The sequence below is a fragment of the Passer montanus genome, unplaced genomic scaffold (genome assembly GCF_014805655.1).
Source record: "Passer montanus isolate IOZ18808 unplaced genomic scaffold, ASM1480565v1 scaffold20, whole genome shotgun sequence".
In the NCBI taxonomy this organism is placed as follows: domain Eukaryota; kingdom Metazoa; phylum Chordata; class Aves; order Passeriformes; family Passeridae; genus Passer; species Passer montanus.
Window position 1 is genome coordinate 7,795,962 of NW_024366592.1, and position 13,005 is coordinate 7,808,966.

The 13,005-nt window shown below is 43.3% G+C and overlaps 1 protein-coding gene and 1 long non-coding RNA gene across 2 annotated transcripts in view; one reads left to right on the top strand and one right to left on the bottom strand.

The window, feature by feature from the left end:
• PAH (phenylalanine hydroxylase) overlaps nucleotides 1-9,403 on the top strand; it is a 33,664-nt gene extending 24,261 nt beyond the window's left edge. The window contains exons 7-14 of the mRNA XM_039708218.1: nucleotides 291-487; nucleotides 1,613-1,748; nucleotides 2,717-2,786; nucleotides 4,187-4,243; nucleotides 5,265-5,360; nucleotides 5,677-5,810; nucleotides 7,661-7,776; nucleotides 8,341-9,403. Of these exons, the coding sequence (XP_039564152.1) occupies nucleotides 291-487; nucleotides 1,613-1,748; nucleotides 2,717-2,786; nucleotides 4,187-4,243; nucleotides 5,265-5,360; nucleotides 5,677-5,810; nucleotides 7,661-7,776; nucleotides 8,341-8,384 (850 nt within the window). The 3' untranslated portion in view covers nucleotides 8,385-9,403. The remainder of the gene's footprint in view (nucleotides 1-290; nucleotides 488-1,612; nucleotides 1,749-2,716; nucleotides 2,787-4,186; nucleotides 4,244-5,264; nucleotides 5,361-5,676; nucleotides 5,811-7,660; nucleotides 7,777-8,340) is intronic.
• LOC120501654 lies at nucleotides 9,238-11,082 on the bottom strand. Its single transcript, XR_005627365.1, has 2 exons — nucleotides 10,935-11,082; nucleotides 9,238-10,864 (listed from the first exon to the last, which is right to left on the bottom strand). It is a non-coding gene; the product is annotated as an uncharacterized LOC120501654 (long non-coding RNA).
• Between the last annotated feature and the right edge of the window lie 1,923 nt (nucleotides 11,083-13,005).

Consider the following 13,005-nt stretch of genomic DNA (forward strand, 5'->3'; position numbering starts at 1 on the left):
GCAAGGAGCTGTCTAAAGGCCATTATCTCAGCCAAGGTCAGTTGAGTCCTTTCCAGATACTGCCTAGGGACCAGTGAGGCTCCTTTTGCACTTGTGTGTCAGCCCAAAAACATCTCCTCTCCTGCACCAGCAGCTCCTGGCCAGTCCTAGTAAAGCTGCAACATGAAGCAGAATAAGAGAACTGTTTTGAAAATGGCAAAGGACATGGGAAATGGGAAAGGACAAAGAGCATGTTGATGGCATGGAACATTTTCTGTGGCTGCTATTGAGGACATCCATTTTCTTTCTAGTGGCCAACCTATTCCTCGTGTCACCTATACAGAAGAAGAAAAGAAAACCTGGGGCACTGTCTTCAGGGAGCTGAAGACTCTGTATCCAACTCATGCTTGCTATGAACACAACCACGTGTTCCCACTGCTGGAGAAGTACTGTGGCTACAGGGAGGACAATATTCCCCAGCTTGAAGATGTTTCAAATTTCTTGCAGAGTAAGTTTGAAGCACCTAAAAGAACCAAATGAAGTGAAAGGCCTCAGCTGTCAGTGGGGGGTGATGCTTCCAGAGAAGGAAAACCAATCCCTGATTTATCAAATGTTTCCTATGATGTTTGGGTGCATCTCTTAGCCTGTGTCCCAGGTCTTGCTGTAATGCTTCTGGGAATACAATGGGACAAAATGCTCAGATGCTGTGTTGGTGGTATTCCTGGTCAGAAAATTGCCTGCAATTAAACTCTATTTAACATAAGGAGATTTCTTGGGGTTTGTGTTGCTGAAATGGCTCACGAGGTATTAAAGTCTTTTCCCAGCCCCGTGACCACAGAAGAAGCCAGATTCCTCAGCTCTGCTTTTCAAGGTTGTTTATTTTCTCTTATCTAACACATTCTTTCTCCAGCCTGCTGAGGTCTGTCTGGCAGGTTGGTTCATGGCACACTCCCTGTCCTTGGGGTGGTGTTAATATTTTATACTAAGAACTACATGTACTTATTTACCAATATTTACCAATATTTCCCAGTACCTATCACCTATCATAGACAGTCTGTCTTTACTCTAAACCAATCCAAAAGTGCCACCATCACAGCAGAAGCCCTGTCCTTGGGGTGGTGTTAATATTTTATACTAAGAACTACGTGTACTTTATTTACCAATATTTCCCAGTACCTATCACCTATCATAGACAGTCTGTCTTTACTCTAAACCAATCCAAAAGTGCCACCATCACAGCAGAAGATGGAGGAGGAAGGACAGAACACACCCAGACTCCTCCATCTTGCCTCTTGAATCCCCAATCTAAACCCCAAAATTCTACTTTTTTACCCTGTGACAAATTAACTATCATTCTACTTAAACTCTTGCATATTGTACGTCTTCATACACAGCTGGTAATTTTTTCCATGGGTTAAAATTGAAGGCACAGGTGTCTTTGACTGTGTGCCAAGGTCTCTGAGCCCCCTGCCAGGGTCCAGGGCAGCCAGAGGAGTGTCCTGGCTTCCAACAGAGATTAAAAAAAACCCAAAACCACCAACCATCAACAAACTTTTCCCACTGTAAGGAGTCTGGATGAGGATAAATCAAACACATCAGCTGTTTTTAAGGTGCTGTCTTTCTGTCCCTCCAGGCTGCACTGGGTTTCGGCTGCGTCCCGTGGCAGGCTTGCTCTCCTCTCGGGATTTCCTGGCTGGGCTGGCGTTCCGCGTGTTCCACTCCACGCAGTACATCCGCCACGCCTCCAAGCCCATGTACACCCCGGAGCCGTGAGTACCCTGGCACACAAAGGGTACTCTTGAGAGCTGCAGCACACCAGCAGCAGGGTCAGCACAGCTGGGAATTGCTGCCTGGGACTCGGCAGCACTCCCGGGAGCAGGGCTGAGGGAGAGCAGCCAAGGGACTACTTTCCTCTGGAAACATTTATGGAGCCTTTCTAGTGTGTTTAACAGTCTGCAGCCACTTCTGCAGGTTCTCCTGGGGCAGATGAGATAGTTTTGCTACTGAAGGCCTGCTTGTGTGGTGGCTGGGATGCAAGAGAGCAGTGTACAAGGGCACTTAGCTAAACCATTAGCACCAAGGAGTGCAGCAAGGACATAACCTGCTGCAAGCAAGCTACTGGCAGTGAGACAGGAGAAGCCCAGACCACTGAACCCATCTCTTTTTCATTGTGGAGTGTTTCTCTCTGTCCCTGTCAACTGTGCTTTTCCCCCTGCCATTTTAAAAACAGATTTCTTATTCTGTTTCATATTGTTGCAATTTTTCCTTGGCGTTGTTTTTTTTGTTGTTTTTTTTTTTCTTCCTACTTTTCACAAACTCTTTTACCTTTATTTTACTTTTTACTAATGATTCTGGTTTTGTTTACCCCATTGTCATCATGCCATGCTGAAATGTCTTTTTTCCACCTTTTTTCCTTCAAAAAAGGTCTTCCAGGCCTTTTTTGGACGTCTTATCCCCTTCCCCTTTCCATCTCGCCAAATCACTTTTCTGTATTTGAAAAATCTAACAGTCCCTGCTGCTGAGGGGATGTATGATACAAAAGCACAGAAAGCCCTGGGGTTTGCAAGCATTTCCACCACGAGAATAATTTCAGTGCAAAATGTTTTCCTGTGAACAGTATCTGCTGGTAGGAGCAAATGCACTGACCTCTGGACTGTGTGCTGGCTCTAGGGCATTATTCCAGCATTGCTGGACTTTTCCTGAATCACAGCTGTTCAGATGTCATGTTTTCCTGCAGTGACATTTGTCATGAGCTGCTAGGACACGTGCCTCTTTTTGCTGATCCCAGTTTTGCTCAGTTTTCCCAGGTAAGTTACTCAATGGTTATATTATGTATATAATTAAACACACAGTAATTCAGAGGATGGTCCAAGAGCTGTGAAGGGTGGTGCAGATTTGCCTTTAAGCATACTGTATAAGAGTGGCTGAGGTGGTTTATTTATTGCTTGAAATCTGAACACAATTCACGTAGGTGAAAACATAAAGTCCAACTCCAAACATGATCTTGTGTGAGTTGCTTTTTGACAGACCCTGTGAAGCCATCATTTTAAAACCTTCCTGCAGATCCTTCTGAGTGAAGTCACATAGCTCATGAGTCAGATGGATTATTACCTCATGATGATATTCAAATGTTAGGGAAAATGGAGATTTTGGTTTTTTTCTGTTGAAGTGACATTGGAGGCTGAGTAAAGTGATGAACTGTCTCAGCTGTAAGCATGGGAGAAGGCTGGAGAGGAGATTTCTTTTTGGTAGTGTTAATGTCTCTGGAAAAGAAGCCAAACTCCAGTGAAGCAGTAAAGTTTTGGCTGCATCCTATCAGAAAACATGGAAATACACAAAGCTAGAAAGGCATAAAGACTGATAGAGGGAAAGGAAAGGAAAGGAAAGGAAAGGAAAGGAAAGGAAAGGGAAAGGAAGGAAGCTTGATGCAACATCTCAAAAGACAAAAGTCAGTTTGATCTCGTTAGTAAGTTTTCAGTATTGCCTTTAGGCTTTGCCCTTTCCAGTACTGGTGTTTCCTTCTAGATGAGCCCTACTGTACCTTGGCTTCCTAGGATATGACATGGTGATAAGCTCCTCTAATGCCTTTGCTGTGTGTGGGGAGAGCCCTCTGATTTTTTGCACAATGCAGTCCTCACTAGAGCAAATCAAGAAAGGAACCTGGCTATATGTAGTCTCATGTGTCTGTCTTTTGAATCCAGCTATTTCATGCCTCCTAGAAAAATCTTCATTAGCTCCCAAGGTATGAATAAGCTCTTTCAAATCATGCCCTGTCATTCAAAAAAAATAGCTCATTCAGGGCTCCAGGAGAACTCCTTTAATCAGACCCATCAAAACAAAGAGAAATATATAAGGTGTGTAGGTGTGATTGATTTGCCTCCTTTTGTCCCTATCATTCTCTCAGATGTTCATTGTAGACTTGATCAAAAGCCTGTCAAAGCAAGAGGAAAATTTTATTTGACCTCAATGGGCTTTGTACCAGGCACAAAGGATCATGCCTTGTAAATGACATTTGGACAAGACCCTTTGTTCATTTTTGGAGAGATTTCTGGTTTAAAATTGATCTTGCATGATAGGAACATGTCCTGTAAACATTTGTGTGTGGTAGTAAGCAATGGTAACATTTAAAATGTGAGCAATTACATAAAACGAGGCAGGAAGAATGTTTGCAATAAACAGCTTGAAGAATAATGGTTTATTGTTACAGGAAATTGGACTGGCATCTCTGGGAGCTCCAGATGATTTCATCGAGAAACTTGCTACGGTAATTTAATAAATGAGGGCTCAATTTTCCAAAGCGCCCTGTGTTGTCTTAATTCTGCTGCCACTGAAGTCACTGATAGAACTCCCATAGAGCTGAATGGGATCAGAGTGAAGATCATGATTGGAAAACCCTACCCTGAAACAGTTGTGCTGAAGGAAAATAGCTTTGGCACCCCTTATTCAAAGTGACAGTTGTGATTAAACACAGAAGTCCAAACAAGATTTCCTCCAGCACAAACATATTGGGCAAGATGAGATTATATGTTGCTACATCCCCACAGGAAATTTCAGAGGCAGCTTCTGTAGCTATTTCACCTTCAAGCATCTCTTCCACTTTGCCAGGCAGGCACTATCCTCTATAGTCAACATAGATCACCTGGATAGCTACTACTGAGACCCAGAGCTGCAAATTTTGAATAAAATCAGGGATATTGCTCTGAGATTAGTGTCCCCAGTGCCAAATGGGGGCCACCTAGGCAAAGAATTCCACCAGCTTTGACACTTCTGACAGATAGGGTAGTTTTTTCTGAGCCATGGCAGATATCCCTTCAAAAGGACAGACACAGGAGTCAAATTAGGCCACTCACCATCTTCCTCCCCTATTGCACCAACAGCCTGATCACACCGCTGCTGCAGTCAGATGCCCTGTGTGATGCAGGACTCAAACTTTTCTAAAATAAGGTTCAAACTTTTCTAAAATAATTCAAACTTCCACTGGGTTGGCCAGTCAAAATAAAGCTTTATTGCTGTAATTTCATTGCTCCTGCTGACGAAGATAAGCACAGTAAAACACAAACTTTGTTCGTCATGGAACTGAACTGATTCTCAGGCACAGAGAATCTAGTACTGTGCTTCTCCTAGGAGAAGAATTTCAGTCTGAAGGGACATTTATTGCATTTATACACTCGAATTTAACACATATCACCATTATCTTATATAGAAATGAAAACTCTAAATATATTCAAATAAATGGTGTACTTTTTATCTAGTAATAATAAGTTTCTGTCTCATTTTCTTTCCAGGTTTATTGGTTTACAGTTGAGTTTGGACTTTGTAAGGAAGGAGATTCCCTCAAGGCATATGGTGCAGGGCTGCTGTCTTCATTTGGGGAGCTGCAGGTGTGTTCTAGAAAATATTTCAAATACGTTTATAATTATTCAAATTTCTTTTCTGAACAGCTTCAGATCTTTGATTTTGCTTCATATTTTGTGCACAAAAGTAGGATGAAATGTAGTATTTCATTGTAGAGCTCTGATAAATGTGTAGGTGTATGGATACACAAGGAATTCACACCTCCTTCTTTCCCAGTGACATTATCACTGTCTACCACAGGAGAAACTCTTCCCTGTCTGAAATGGAGTTGCTCTTGATTTTTTTCGCAGCATGTTCAAACACTCTTACACTGAAATTAATTTCTTACCTTTTTGTTCATAGTATTGTTTATCAAGTAAGCCTGAGATTCGGCCTCTTGTCCTGGAGAAGACTTCTGTGCAGAAGTACTGTGTTACTGAGTTCCAGCCTATCTACTATGTTGCTGAAAGTTTTAAAGATGCAAAAGAAAAGCTAAGGTACTGTAGTCATTCCAGAGAAGAACTCATTCTTGTCTGCTGCAAAGGCAGTGGATCTCATCGCCGTTATAGGTCTTGGGTTGACAATCATGTTTTGGGAGGCATTAGAAAAATCTGTGCAATGCTAAAGCATAATAAACGTTTTATAGCCTCAGAATCTTGGGCAAAAATGAATAGTAATAGGAATATACCTTATGCTTGAATCCAAGATTTGTGCTTAGTGTAACTAAGAGCTTCATCTGTCTAACCAAAAAAAAAAAAGGTTATTTGTTCAACTGCAGTGATACTAATATTTAAAGTCAAATCTGGCTAATTAATGCAAACCAAGTAACTTTACCATTACTAGAATTAACAGTTATTGTAAAAAAAAAAATCCTCGTAGTATCTACTCCTTTTCCTCTGAAGTCTCCCCAGCTCTGAGGTCTTCCTAGCTCTCTGCCCTGCTGCTTCCTTAGCTGTCATAACTCTGGCAGCTTTTTCTTGTGCCTTTTTCTTTGGGGAAATACCTGGGAAGGATGGCCTTCTCTTCTGGGCTGGGCTATTGATATCCTGCACAGAGCTTCTGTCTTCTCTGTGTGTATCCCTGAGCAGCAAGCTCCTTGAGGGTGTGGAAAATGCTGCCTCACTTAGCTGCAACAAAATATGTTGGAGCTTTTTTTATTTGCTTCAGTGACCAAATTGAAAAAAAGTGGTTAAATTGAAACAGAAGGTCTGGGGTTTGGTCCGGTGCCTGTGTTAGAGGCTTGCATCTGGACATATGTGTTTGTGGGCAACAAAATACCTTTCTGAAAAATAATTCTGAGACTGACCTAAAATATCTCAGCTTAAGACATTAATCTTCTAATTGGGATCTTACCTTCATCTGAGATTTAGGAAAGCCATCTTCTAATGTGATCTTTCCTCTTAGAAAAACTAGACCAATGCTGCTAAATTCATCATAACCAACGTAATATTTTTTCACCGTCACACCTTGTGGCCTGTTGATACTGAGTTCTGTTTGAGACAGTGTCCTTAATAAGGTTAATAATAAGGTTTAAACTGAAGAAACTTTGTGGGGGTGGCATCTCCAGCATATTCCACTGTTCTAGGCCTATGGGATTTACCCTGCTGAGTCACAGTCTGTGTAGTGGGGCTCCATAATCAACTCCTGCGTGCTTCCCTTCCTCTTTCAGCAATAACTTCAGTAATACAAAGCAGATATATAAGCCAGCATCCTGCTGGGGTCTACAAGGAGCCTGGAACAATAGCTCTGACCATCTCATCCCATTCAGAGCCCTTCTTTCCGCAGTTCTGTGGTTATGCAAATTAATATTTTCCCAAGACACCCAAGTCTTAATGCTTTTGACATGGAATTAACTATTTTGCAGAAGGGAATGCTGCTTTACTCAATTAACTATTGTCTAGCTCTTAAATTACCTGCAAACCACCAGGTAATTTAAGAGCTAGGCCATGCCAGAAGTTAGGTGCCTGCTTGCTCCTTGACATAGATCCTTGACCTTAATTCCCCAGAAACTCAGACTTGGATTAGAATTCCTACCTTTTGCACTAATGAAAGGAAAATGAGGTTTGCAAGCTTGGCAGATCCCAGTTGCTACATAGTTGGCCTATACCAGGGGCAGTGTTGCCATGCCAATAGCTTAGTTCTGTTCAGAAAAAAAACAGAGGTGATAAGGACAAATGCAATTTCAAGTGTGTTGCAGAACATTGTAGGTCTCAGATCAGTCAGCAGGAATTTCAGTTATATCCTTCCATAGATTTTTTCACCCACAATCAACAAATGCACACACAAAGAAAAGAGTTGGTGGAAAAAAAAAATTAAACTGTACATTTGTTTATGTTTTTTCCCTCAGGAAATTTGCTCAAACAATCCCTCGTCCTTTCTCTGTTCGGTACAATCCCTACACACAGAGGATTGAAGTCTTGGACAATGCAAAGCAGCTGAAGAACTTAGCTGACACGATCAATAGTAAGGAATTGCACATTTGTTACCTTGAATTCCTCAAAACTTGGGTCAGAAATAGGGAACCACAAGGCGGATTCCATCTGGCTGCATTTTATGTTCCGAGCCCTATCTAAGATAAGGCAGCACATATCTCCTTTCTCATGAAAAAAATACTTCCAATTTCTAGCCAAGCTTCAACAAGCATTTCCACTTGACTGTAACTTGCTAAATCTGAAAAACCCAGTTTTGGGGGAGATGCTAGGAAATGGCAGATGGCCTTGAGGTGGATCCTAGCCGTTTTCAGTGAGGAAGAGAAGGAGAAGCATGGCTTTGATCACATTTTCCCCCTCACATTGGCTGGCCTGCGGAGAGCCAGCTCCTCTGATCCTGTGAGCCAGCCTGGCTACCGAAGGCAAAGGGATGACTCTGCAGACCTAGTTCCAGTAAGACTCTAATAAACATGTTCAGTTCAGCACTTCTGTGCTCACCTTATTCTTTAAGTGAATGGATATAAAGGGCAAAAAACATACAGGAGTGTTAGAAATGGGCTAGTTCTGGAATTAACTGCTCTGATTCTTTCCTTTGCAGGTGAGATTGGGATCCTTTGCAATGCCCTCCAGAAGATCAAATGAAGATTTGCTGTAACTTGCTAGTGACTAGAAGCTATCATGTGCAAGTGCCAGTCTTGATCTAGCCTCAGTCTATTATCTTCCAGTGAACTGCATCAATAATTATGTTATAAATCTTAGTTATTAGAGATTAGCAGAGAAATAGACATCTATAGGTGACTCTCAACTCTTCTGGCCTTCAGACACTAATCCATTTTTTCTCACTAACGTATAAAAGTTACCTTATTCCTGGGAACCTGGGGGAAGTCTGTGCATGTTTTGTGCCAAAGGTTAGCAGAAGGAGATCTTCACCATGCAGAGCATAATCTGCTGCACCTGGGAGGTCTGGGACCAGGGATGGGATGCCAATGATGAACAGAGTGATCCACCTTGCCTTCTCTCAAAGTCACTCTCCACTCAGGGCCTCCCAATTGTCCAAGGTTCCCATGGAGTCTGGAACTCTACACCTTTCAGGATACACAGGGAGATCTTTCAGGATACAAGGGGAGATTTCTCTTACAGGCATATTCATCTGCTCACATGATGGCTGGTGTGTGAAGGCTGCATTCTTTGTGTGTCCTTCCCTGAGAGAGGTCTCACAGCCTAGAAGGTGGATACCAGCAGCTTGGAAATTGAGAGGAAATGCCTGTTACAATGCAGCTGAAGGTGCTGGAGCCTTCCAATTCCTAACTCAGTCTGTCTGTGGCTAGAGTCCCCACCAAAGCCATGGAAGGCCTGGGTCAGCTGTGTTCCGTGTAACTGCATTCAAACCCAAACATGTTATGTTTCAAAACAGGTCCTAAGTAATGACATTTTTTTGTAATTTTTTTGTAGCTCCACTGCCCTTTTGAGCTTTAATCTCCCTCTTTTTTTGGGGGGGTGAAAGCAGTTTAATTTTTCCTGAAGTATATCTCAACTGTGTCAGGAAACGGAACCAAAGGTGGCTCCAGCTTAACTCAGCAGCTGAGCATGGAGAGAGAAGAGTCTTGCTGTTCAGGAAGCTCTTTCTGTATTTATCCAATAAATTTCACTCGATCAACTGAGTGCCCTCTTGGACTGGTCCACATTGTATAATTCCTTCTTGTAGCTCCCTGGTTGAAGGAGGGAACTCAGCATTGGAGCAGAATGGAGCAAAGCTGAACTGCATTTCCAGCTTGAAGTAATTTTGCATCACGACACTAACATGGCTTGGGGGGGGTCACATTTCTGTTAGAAGATTGAAAGATGGAGAGGGATTTGAAAGGCCACAAGTCTCATACCTGTGATAGTACTAATTTTGTATTTATAGTTTGAAAATCAATATGGCTTTAATGTAAGCATCATCCTTTAGGAAGATAGAAAGTACAGTTCTTTTCATTACATATATGGTAGGTAATAACATTAATTTAAGGATACCAGCTGGAATGCTTTTCAATAGACATATTTATGCAAAATGGTATCATTTTGGTGCTTTGAAGTAACCTTTTTTATCTCAGTATCTTTTTATTCCTTTCTTTCTCATCACAATGTCTCTCCAGATCTTTCAATCCCACTTGACATGTATTTTCAGTGTGAAAGTAGCCCATATTTTTCTCTCTTAATATAATAGGACCCATGAGGTAACTGTATACTACAAAGAGGCAATTTCATCCCAAGGGTAAAGTCTTTCAAAGTAATCCTCAGACAGCTTTCCAAGCTCCTCTGCTTCTGGCTTGAATGACAGCAGCAGTAGTTCTACAGTGATATTGAGAGCTTAGGATTCATGATTTTCTTTTATGTGCAAGTGGAATAGTTAGAGAATATTGATGCCACATGTCTGATTCTCTGTCCCCTAATGCAGGTTTAAATAAGCAATAGCTCCAGCCAAAGCAGCATAGCATGGCTGCTCAGCAAGACAAATGAGAAAAAATTAAATGTTCAGCATTTTAAAAGCAGAGGAAATGTATGGAAAGTAGATTTTCTTGCAGAATAAATAATCTTGTACCTAAGTACTTTAAATACTACAAATAAATCACATTTTAAATAGTACTCCTTAATGGGTGACTTCTTATTTCCATGCCTAAAGAAAGTTCCAGCTGTGCAGGAAAATGCTTTTTGCATTATCGGACCAATGTCAATCCTCCTTGTATGGTAAGCATCCAAGTCAACCTGAATTAAATACTCTGGTAGGAGGTAATGCCCATCTGAGGTGCTCCCCAGAGCAGAAAAAAAGCTCTCTTGGGCTGATTGACTGTCACTCATCCAGCCTAGATTATGGGACTTCCTGATGTGTGCCATTACTTAGAAATGCACAGCCACGCCCAGCCTCCTCTACATTTGCATACTCCAGAAGTCTTTGGGTGCTACTCTGACTAACCTACCCCAAGCTAGTCTTTTAGGTAACCTTCCTCACTTCTGTCCCACTGTGATCACATTTTTTGGTGTCCTCATCTCCAGCTCAGTTTCAGGTGATCAAAGAAGCTTTTTGTGAGACCCCTTCCTTTCAGTGACCTTGGCCCAGGGCGATGACTGTGATGGAAGGACACCTGGTGGATTCCTCTGGGTGTCTGAAGATGCCTACATCTGACAGCAGCTGTGACTGTGATGGAAGGACACCTGGTGGACTCCTCTGGGTGTCTGAAGATGCCTACATCTGACAGCAGCCTTGGAGAAGGGACATTTTAGTCCCAAAGAATGCAGAAATTGTTGAAAAAGAGATTAAGCACAGGAGTAGTCCATAGGAATGCATTCTTTTTACTCCCTCTGCTGCAGGGAATGCATTCTTTTTACTCTTCTCTGACAGCAGACAGCTCCCTGTGCTGTCTGCTGTCAGAGAAGACATGTTGATATTCACATGTAACCATCTAAATTAACCTAAATAAACAAAAAATATTAATGCTGCATCCATCCCAAATGAGTGGCCCTCTTCTCATATCCAGATTATGCTGTCAGCTGTCAGAGAAGACATTTTGATGTTCAGATGTAATCATCTAAATTAACCTAAATAAACTAAAAATATTAATGCTGCATCCATCCCAAATGAGTGGCCCTCTTCTCATACAGGATATAGACACCTGAAATGGCACCAGATTAAAAAAAAGGGCAGGTTGTTTGTGGTGATCAGACATGGCCTTCTTCTCCTGTGCCAAACCTTGCCACCGCTCCTGGGGGAACGTGGGAGTGGGGAGAGCTTTTTTTGTCTTAAAGCCCGTTTCTCCACCCAACTAATTCAGTTGCAGCTGCCATTCGACCACCTCTGAGGTGCCCCCTTGCCCTCCTGGAGTCGCCTGGGACACAAGCCAGGCCTGGAGGGTGCTGCAGGGTTCATGAGGGATGGGTTCTGCCAGGGGTGGGTTCTGCATGGCAGACAGTGGCCTGCCCCATGGCCCCTGGGCCTGGGCTGGGCATGGCTGGCACACCCCTCTTCCCAGGCTGGCACTCACCACACCCTGCAAAGCCCACTGTGCCTGAGGTCTGGAGGAGCCAACATTCCCCAGGATGCCGAGACCTCCCTCCTGGGCACAGTGCTGCGAAATTCCCCTTGGGTTGGTCTGTCAGCAAGGAAAGAAATGAGGAAATCAAGACCTTCCCAGTGCTCTGTCTTGACTCAAGGGAAGACATGGTGCTGTCATGATCCCTAGAGAACAAAATTTTATTTAACTCCCTCAGTCAGGGAAGAGGTAAGAGCACAATAACACTTAGGGGTGTGGCTGAGCCAGGATAAGCTAAGTAGCACATAAAAAATGGCTCCATCTGGAAAGGGAGGCCACAGGGGTGGTCTTATCTCTGGACCTGCAGGATAACCTTCACAGGGGGTCTGGCACACTGTAACTTGAGGTATGAAGATATGGGTGCTCATATCCAGAAATAATTTTTTTAATGTCAAGTGTAAGGGAAGGGGAGATGTTCCTGCTTTGTCAGGAGCAGAGTTAAATCCCTCTGGAACTTATCGGGCCACCCACAAGAAAGATGTGACCCTGGTCTATTTGAGAGCCTATTTCACTGGAGATAAAATCATGACAGAAACAACTTCCAACAGAGGAATGTAGCCTGGGGACAGCACTCCTCTCTTGGAGGGTAGAATAGAACAGGTTCAGATCCTGTGGGCAGGAAAAGCTCAGAAACAGGCAATGGGTTCTGACTCTGGCTGAGGTCTCTGGCACTTCCAGAACTGTGTCTGTACAGAGCAGACAACACTCAGAATGGGCTATGATTTGGGAGAGGAGCCCATTGGTTCACTGGGGATATAGACAACCCAGAGAGGGTCCCAGTGAGGTGAGACAGAGTGGGCATGAAGGACAGTGTCAGACACCATGCAGGTCAGTCCAGACTGGGAGATGTAAATGGACCTCAGGCTAATGGGCTGCATCTCCACAAAGGAACCCCTATCCAAGGCTGAACAGCTTGCAGACACCTTCAAACAGAGCAGGAGGACTGCACTTTGAAGTTGCCCAGGGGAGGAGGGCCATCTTGGGCTCTTGCGCACATCCTACGCAGGTGGCTTCCCTTGATGTGCCTAGCACAGCCAACATAAATGCTCCCACACCTAACACACAGCAGCCAGCTTGTGTCCCTGCTCCTGGCAGCTCTGAGCTCACCACACACAGACACAGTGCATCTCCAATTCCCCTGGCCATTGCTCCCACGCCCTCAGGCAGTTTCCACTCAATATCTGGCTGTTGCAATC